Genomic DNA, 8743 nt, shown 5'->3' with positions numbered 1-8743 from the left:
TTGAATGAATCAAATGTAACACTTTTGTATTGTTTTATTATACTTGGGTTAGGGGTTAGGGTTAACCCTAAAAAAATGAATGTGGGCATTTAAAAAATGAAAAACAAGTACAAAATAAGTGTATTAAGCTTAATAAGTGAAAATACAGAAAATCCCCAGTTTTTTAGATGATGCAAACAATTATTTTGCAAATTTGCTTTTACATGTTGTAGTTTTTAAAAAGTTTGTAGCCTTATGACATTTCTGAAAGGTTTATATACTGTATAATGCAAAAAATAAAATCCAAGCCAAATTATTTTATATTTGATTCTCATTTTCTTTAGCACTATAGTAGCTGCTGTGATATCTGCACATCATCCCTACATTTTGGTGCCAATATTAGTGAAATAGTTTGCATTTGCTGAGAAAAACTAAATTAGATTTAGATTAAGCACTTCAGAAAACCCTGTGGGGATTTTTAAGGGTCACATTTTCTCCACTTTTTGATCTGTGAAGTGGAAACTTTGTGTTGGTTTATCGTATAAAATATCAATAAACTGCATCACAGTTTGTGATGGCAATATGACAAAAAGTGAAAAGCATCTGAAAAGCTCAATGATGAGAGCCTGTGTCAGGAAGCAGAGAGTATTGTTGTTCCAATAGATCAATAGTTTGTGCTGAATGGCTGAAGCGACTCCAGAGGTGGAGATCTGGCTCTGTTGCTCTCCAGAGGTTTCTAAACACTTTTAACAACCACCTGAAAGTGCAACACGACAGAAACATGAGGCAGCACTGCGCGCTCAAACACGGAATATTCAAGGAGTTCTTGGCTGAATTCCTGGGAACGTTCGTCTTGGTGGTAAGCAGAAAAAGATTTCTATTTTCACACTTTGCATTTTTTTCTGAGGATATAGGTGATTATGCCAATGGATTTTTCTGAAACGTTGTTTTTATTTGCAGCTGTTTGGCTGCGGCTCAGTTGCTCAGACGGTCCTGAGTCGAAACACGCTGGGCGAGCCGCTCACCGTCCACATCGGCTTCTCCGTGGGCCTCATGATGGCCGTGTACGTGGCTGGAGGCGTGTCAGGTAAACCTCACATGTACTTAAGTAGATTTTTCAGGTGACGTTTTACTTTTACTCCCTACGTTTCAAGAGAAATATCTGTAGTTTATACTCCTTGCTTTACTTCCATGATGAAAAAGAGCCCAAAAATGTAAAAAGTAGCCATCCAAGAGATGACTTAAGCAAGATTAAATAAGTATTTAGTAAAAAGTCTAGTCAACTACTGAGTCTCTGATCAAATGATTAATCATTTAGTATTTAAATCACATGGACCAAAATTTAAAGTTGGTATTTTGAAGACGAAAATTGCAATAATTCATATAACACAAAACAACAAAATCAAGCAAAAAAACTTTTTACAGATTTTAGATTTGTCGAAAGTAATTTTGTATTCTGGAAGGTTAAAATTACTTTTCACTTTTACTAAAGCATTTTTTCATCTGTACTTCTACTTACGCAGAAGATGTGAGTACTTTCTGATTCATATGATCCAGGACTTACTGGCTACTGTGGTGTTTCTCAAAGTGAGGGTGCGACCCACTGTGGGGCCGCCACATGGCGCCAACGGAGTCCGAAAGTTGGAGGGAAGATGGAAAGAAAACTGAAAAACAAAAATTTAAATCATACATCCCTGTCAATTAAGAATTTGTAACCAGTTTCAGTACGTTCAAAAAATAAACACAATTCTGGCTATTCAGAAACAGAACTGTACCCATACTTAAATGTTTAGATTTTATTGCCTTATATGCTTGATTAATATTAAATGTTACATAAAATAGACGATTGTGGTGGGAAATTTTATCTGGTGATACATTCAACATCAGATTAATAAAGTTGTGGCATATTTCCCGATAAAAGTTTTCCAACTCATTGCCATCTAAAATCAGAAAGTACGAGGCAGCATTTATACTAAATGAATGTAATAATTATTGAATAGTAAATAAAAGTGAGGAAGAGATACAATATTCAATGTTTCTTTACATATGTTGTAGTATTATCTGTGGGTTTGCGAAGCTGTTGGGTGGCATGGAAAAGTGATGATGACATCTTATTAAATAATCTGGAAAAAAAACAAAACTGTATTATTGTCCTTATAATTTTCTCTCTTTTAAAACAAAACTTACTAAGAGAGGAGTTAAACAATGCAGCCGCTCCGTTTTGTGCTGTATGTCAACAACCTTGTGGCTCATGAGGCTCTGGATAATTAAACTTTATGTGTTTCTGTGCAGCCATGTGGCATCTGAACGGCTCCGCTGTCAGCAGGAACGTGTCACCGCTCTGCCCAGATCCTCTGGCTGAGCTCTGACCATTGATTTATCAGCACTACAGAGTGAAGCCTCTCCGGGTCGTACATAACCCTGGGCAGTAAATGTCCTGCAAACACCATTGATCAGACAGAGACCGACAGAGTCCGGCATCCAACTGAGAATACTGGACTGAGCCGGCCAGCAGCTCAGGTGGATCCAGAAACCAAACAAACAGCTTTGGCTTAATGAGGCTGCAGCAAAGATGAGGTTCAGAAAAAGAAAACTAGTTATGGCTGTTTTTTAGTATTAGGGCCATTGTGGGTGGACTTAATAAAGGAGTAAATTTCTAAATAAAATTAGAGATTGAGATTTTTTAGAAAAAACATGGACAATTTTCTGAGTTTGAAAAGTTGAGTTTTCCAAATTTTGAAAGTCAAAAATTACCAATGTTTTTCTAAAAGGTTTCTGAGATTAATCAACAATTTTTTATTTTTTATTTTTTGCAAAGTTTTGATTTTTGGAGCTCAGAAATGTTTTTATTTCTAGAAAATTTCTCAGATTAATCTAAAATAATCAGCATTTTTTTTCTTTTTTACAAACATGAAACTTCTGGAGCTCAGAGATTTTCTTGTTTCTAGAATATGTCTCAAATTAATGTAAACATTTCATATTTTTCTTGCAAGATTATGACCTTTGGAGCTGATCATTTTCTTTGTTTCTTCTAGAAATTTTCTGAGATTAATCTCAAAATTTCAGATTTTTGTTGTGCAAATTTATGATTTTTGGATCTCAGAAATTACCATATTTTTTTCCACAAAAATTTCTGAAATTAATCTAAAATTTTATGAGCTCTATGGTGGAATTTTACACCTTAGTCTCTAGAAACCTGCAGTATGTTGCTGTAGGCTAAAGCAAAGTGAAGTTCAGGAAAAAGAAATCACAGTTCTGTTTTTGCTGACAGTGTGTTGGTGAAACTTCAATTCCCTACAGTGAGATTGATTGTAATTTGTTAAAGTTGGAATTTCTTATCAGTGGTCGTTATTCTGTATTTTGGCTCTCAGACCTGCACAATAAAACCCCGAACTGCCCAGGGCTCTGCTCCCCTTCTGCTGCTCCTCATAAATGTGACAGCCTCCCTGATAATGGAGGGGGTATTAAGTCAGTGAGCTGCCCCTCACCCGCTGCAGCCCTCTGTCACTCTGTGCTTTGTTCTGTGTCTCAGGAGGCCATGTGAACCCCGCCGTATCTCTGGCCATGGTGATTCTGGGGAAACTAAAGATCTGGAAGTTTCCCTTCTACGTCATCGCTCAGTTTCTTGGTGCTTTTGCAGGAGCTGCAGCCGTCTTTGGATTATATTATGGTGAATGAGTTGGTTTTTTTTTTTTGTTTTTGTTTACAAATCACACTACAAAAGCACAAGGATGCTAAGCTGATTTGAACAGCTGCAAAGGTGGATCCAGAAACCAAACAAACAGCTTTTTCTTAAGACCATAAGAACGACACTGCAAAAACACAAAATCTTACCAAGTGAATTTAATAAAAACTTTGCACCAAAAATTATTATGTAAGATGTTGTGTTGTTGCACTGTAAACCAGTATAATTCTCCCATATTATAAAGTATAATATGGTAAAAATGTCTTATTTTTCCATCAATATTAAGAAATTATTTACTTAACATAACCTCCAATATTTGTATATTATTATTATTATTATTATTACTTGTAAGTTAGTTTTGTCTTACTTAAAATGTACTACAATATTTGCACCAAAAATATTTGTGTTTTTGCAGTGTCAAAGTATAAAACTAACTATTTTTATGGTTAGATTTTATTTTTCTGTTTTTTTTAAAAGATAGGATCCAAATAGATGGTTAAACGTCTCTTTGTCTTCATCACAGATGCTTTCATGGACTTCACCAGCGGTATTCTGTCAGTGACAGGAATCAATGCGACAGGTCACATTTTTGCCTCCTACCCTGCCAGACACCTGTCAGTCCTCGGCGGCTTCATCGATCAGGTTGGTTCTGGTCGCTCTGACCCAAAAGACCTCACGTCCGCTCCCCACCGCAGCTTCAATTTGCCGTTTAAACCCGACAAAGTCTGGCAAATACGGTAAAGGCAGCATTGATCGCCCCACATAGTCTGAGAACGGCGCCTCTTCCTGCTCGGTTTGGGTCTGGTGACCCATTTCCTGGGATCCATTGGACCAAGTTGCCACTGTTTTCAGTCAGTCAGTTAATGTGTTGCTTTGAAAATTAGCACACTTAAAGCTAATAACATCAAAATGTAACATAAACATGGCCACGGCCCCCAACTCAACGTTTACTCATACAAATGACCACAATTATACAACCTTACAGCTTTGAAAAGCAAAAGTAGAGCCCCCTGCAAAACCAACAGGAATGCAGCAAGTGGTTTCTAGATGGTAAGTCAACAGAAAAATACTTGCAGCAGTAAAACCAGCTGTCCAAACATGCTGGGACTCCACTTTGGCTGCTAGGTAACGAGTTGCTGGTTTCTGAAGGTTTTTTTAAGCAGTGCATTAACTTATTGATAAAACATGGCTGGGTGATTTTTTATTATTTATTTTTAGGTATTTGAGTTGGTTTTAGGAGCAATAGAAAAGTAAATAAGGACAAAAATGTGCGAAATGTGAATTTTGTATAAAATGTCCCCTCTAAAAACAGAAGTGGCTTGAGGCAAAAGGATGTATGTAGCGGTTGGCCATATGAAATCTGGATTTTATCGCAATATTTTATGGTACTATTGTGATTACACCGAGGATTATGATGAAGAACCTTCAGTAATAATGGCACAGCGTTGATATCGCCACAAACGCAAAAATTGTTCTTCAAAATTATTCCCATTTAACTGCACTGTAAGACAATAACACGTCTAATTTGTGGTAAAATACCAGGTGTGGGTGCCAAAACTTTACAGTAAAAATACGGTAAAGCCGTATTTATATGGCAACATTTCTGTAGTTGCCAGAATGTGTGGTAGCAGCCACACCTGATACTGTTTTACCATAAATTAGAGATGTTTACTCTTTTTTTTTTTACAGTGTGGCTTCGTTAGGACATAAATTATTAAGAAAAAAAAACTGTGACTTAAAAAACAAATATAAGATTTACATAATAAATAGTGCAGAAAACAGCAGAAATAACATTTCCAATCAGACTACAGGTTTTGTTTTGCCTTTCTTTTCATAGTATGTGATAAACAAATCAATAAATTCACACACCTAAGTGTAAAGAGTGTTTAAATATGTTATGGGATTTATGTTAAGTGCTAATATGCTAACGATTGTTGTAGAAGAAAGGCTTTGTAGATAAACAGCAAAGGGTTTTATTTAAGCTCTCACATTCTGTATGAGAGCTGACCAATGAAGAGCTGCTGCGCCCCCTGCAGGTGGTGGGGACAGGTATGCTGGTTCTCTGTATTCTGGCGATCATCGATGGTGGGAACATTGGTGCTCCTAAAGGCGTGGAGCCGCTGGCCATCGGTCTGATCATCATGGCCATCGGCGTCTCCATGGGACTCAACTGCGGCTACCCTCTGAACCCGGCCAGAGACCTGGGACCCCGGCTGTTCACGGCGGTGGCCGGCTGGGGGATGGAGGTCTTCAGGTAACCAATATTCAGATTTTTTAACTGAACTTGGTCAGATGTTTTCTGATTCTATTTGTTTTCATCAGATTTAACACAAAAACTGCTAAACTAGAGAAAACCAATCAGGAAATGAATGTTACCTTTTGAAAACCCACTGAGAAATTGCACTACATGCTCTTGATATGTTGAGATATCTTGGTTTCCTCAAGATGACAAGACTGGTTATCTTGTGAAAACCACTTTGAAATTTATTAATTATTTAAAAAAAAACATTTGGAAATTTACTCATTATTTTGTCATTTTGAGAAAAAAAATCGTGGAAACTCATTATTACTTATTATTAAAATAAAACATGTGAGAAATAATATCTGCTTTTGGCTTATAATGATACTTTATAAATATGTGTATAAACAGAAAATAAATCGAGGATGAGTCGTGTTAAACAAATATTTACCGTGTTTGACCAGGTTTTTAATTTACAAATCTGAAGGCCGTCCGTCATTTCGACGGGTTACACACTCCTGACCAATTAATGCATTTGAATCTGAAGACATTTTCTAAACTTTACGCGCAGAGAACATCACAGATATGACTAAAATCTAAAAATATTTAAAAATATGATCTGAATATCGTCTCTGAGCACTGGAAAGTTCACGATGGGATTTTATTTGACCTCGGCAAACAAAACAAAAACATAACAGTTTAGCTCTGGTGCCTCATTGCTTCCAAAGCTTTTAAAAGTTCATGTCTTCATTCAGATTTCCAGGAAGTGAGCCATTTTGTTACATAATGTCACATGTTCCCAACATTTATCCAGCCATCGACTTTTCTGATTCTGTTTGTGTGGCTGGCAGCACTGGAGGCTACTGGTGGTGGATCCCAGTGGCGGGGCCCATGGTGGGAGGCGTGGTGGCGGCGGTCCTCTACTTCCTGCTCATCGAGCTGCACCATCCCCACGACGAAGACGAGAAGGCCCACGAGGTGGAGGAAGAGGAGGAGGAAGAGGAGGAGGAGGACGACGACAGCAGTCTTAAGGACAAATACGAGATGATCGCCATGAGCTAAAACATTCAGCGCAGCAGTCTTGGGAAGAGTATGGAGCTAAATTGGAGCCATAAAGTTTGCTCAATTTACTTCTTTTTTTTTTTTACTGAAAAAAAAATTGAATTAATTGAAAAACAATTTTGAAATTGAAAAAAAAAAGATTTTGAAAAGTAGTTTTGAACTTTTCTGTAGTTTCAAATCTTTTGTCAGTTTCACAAATGCATTTCAGTTTCTGTTTATAAAAAAAATTGAGGAAACCTTATAGCTCCATTTGTTCCATACACATGGAGCTAAATGGAGCGCCATCGATATGGAGATAAATTGGGGCCATAAAGTTTAGCTCAATTTATTTATTTATTTTTAAACTGAAAAACAAAACTCAAAATGAAAACTGGTTTTGATAGCAAAAAAAAGTCTGGACCTGAAAAGAAAATCTGAAACTGAAAAAAGAATCTTAAAGTAGTTTTAAACTTTTTTCAGTTTCATCATTATTTTTCAGTTAAAAAAAAAAAACTTGGACCAAACTTTATGTACTTTATAAAACTCCATATCTATGGAGCTAAGTTTGCTCAATCTGATTTTATTTGTTTTGTAACTGTATGTCTCATTGTTGACAATTAAGTTATATATTATTTTTGTAAATACAATCGAATATTTTTAGCATAAGTCATGAATGCTTAGCTTCCCTTTAGCTTTTTTCCCATTACCCTCAATGATTGTGACAATCATTTGTTTATATTAATTTTAAGTTTTTCTTCCATATTCAACAATTTTCTTTTGTACATGATGATTATTTTTCCTGGTTGTTACTTTTTGCATTTATTTCAGTTTGTCTAAATTAAAGTTTACACAAGTAAGTTCTCATGAGAATTTTTTATTCAGTTTACTGTTTGTTCATTCATGCTATTTCTATGCAAATTTGAACTGAATTTATTTTAATCAGCAATTTATATGCAAATACTTTAACCTAATTATTTACTTTTTCATTGTGATTTTACTTATTTGAATTATAGTCACTTTCAGTTACTGAAGTTTTTATAAGTATTTTATAAGTGAACATGAATGTTAATGGTGCAGCATAGCTTATGATTTTAAAGTTGTTGTCCAAACCGAATCCTCATCATCGTGCGCCATGGTTGTTGTTTTTCTTGTCGCTTCAGAGCGCAGAACAGTGACGTTTTTGTGAAGTATCATATTCAGGTCGAATGTGCCGTTCAGATTCTGCTCACATTTAGAAAGATCAGCTGCGTATTGGATTTAGAACCACATACTCAGTGGCCTGAGTTGCATTTGTAAAAATCTGACTTGTGTTTCAGACTGTCGTGAAAAGATCAGGCAAAGGTCACATTAAGGCAAAAAAAAAAAAAATCTGAATTGGGTCACTTCATGCTGCAGTGTGAACACAAGCTAAGACTAGTTCGAAAACAAGCAATTAAGAATTATCACAAACATTTAACAAGAAGAGATGCAATTTAGCAAAATTTTCGATTTAAACCCAGAATCAGATTATAAAATCATTGATTTGCTGTTCTAGGAAATACTGGACTGAAATTGTTGCTTTGGTTGCTTATTCACACTGATGTAGCAGCCAGTAACTGGAGCAGAACATTAATATTGATGATCAATAATAAACCACTCTTTGCTGCACATGCATTCCTGCAATAATCCCCTTTGTTGCATAACTAAACACATTCAGAAAGCATATAAAATTAATGTAATAGAGAGTATCAGAAATGCATCAAAGACACTGAAAAAAACAAACAAAAAAATTACAAAAACAAACTAAAAATCAGTAAATC

General features: G+C 35.8%; 1 protein-coding gene across 1 annotated transcript; it reads left to right on the top strand.

Annotated features, from left to right (window-relative positions):
* The first annotated feature begins 699 nt into the window (after window positions 1-699).
* Window positions 700-7766, top strand: LOC129359348 (aquaporin-9-like). The gene is made up of 6 exons (XM_055028919.1): window positions 700-838; window positions 940-1066; window positions 3512-3649; window positions 4188-4306; window positions 5701-5918; window positions 6755-7766. The coding sequence occupies exons 1-6, from the start codon at window positions 761-763 to the stop codon at window positions 6963-6965; spliced, it is 891 nt and encodes a 296-aa protein (XP_054884894.1). The 5' UTR covers window positions 700-760; the 3' UTR covers window positions 6966-7766.
* Window positions 7767-8743: the final 977 nt, after the last annotated feature.

This window comes from Poeciliopsis prolifica, unplaced genomic scaffold (assembly GCF_027474105.1).
Source record: "Poeciliopsis prolifica strain line A6 unplaced genomic scaffold, Auburn_PproV2 SCAFFOLD001, whole genome shotgun sequence".
In the NCBI taxonomy this organism is placed as follows: domain Eukaryota; kingdom Metazoa; phylum Chordata; class Actinopteri; order Cyprinodontiformes; family Poeciliidae; genus Poeciliopsis; species Poeciliopsis prolifica.
Note: the sequence above shows the minus strand (reverse complement) of the source record. Positions and strands in the feature narration are given on the sequence as shown.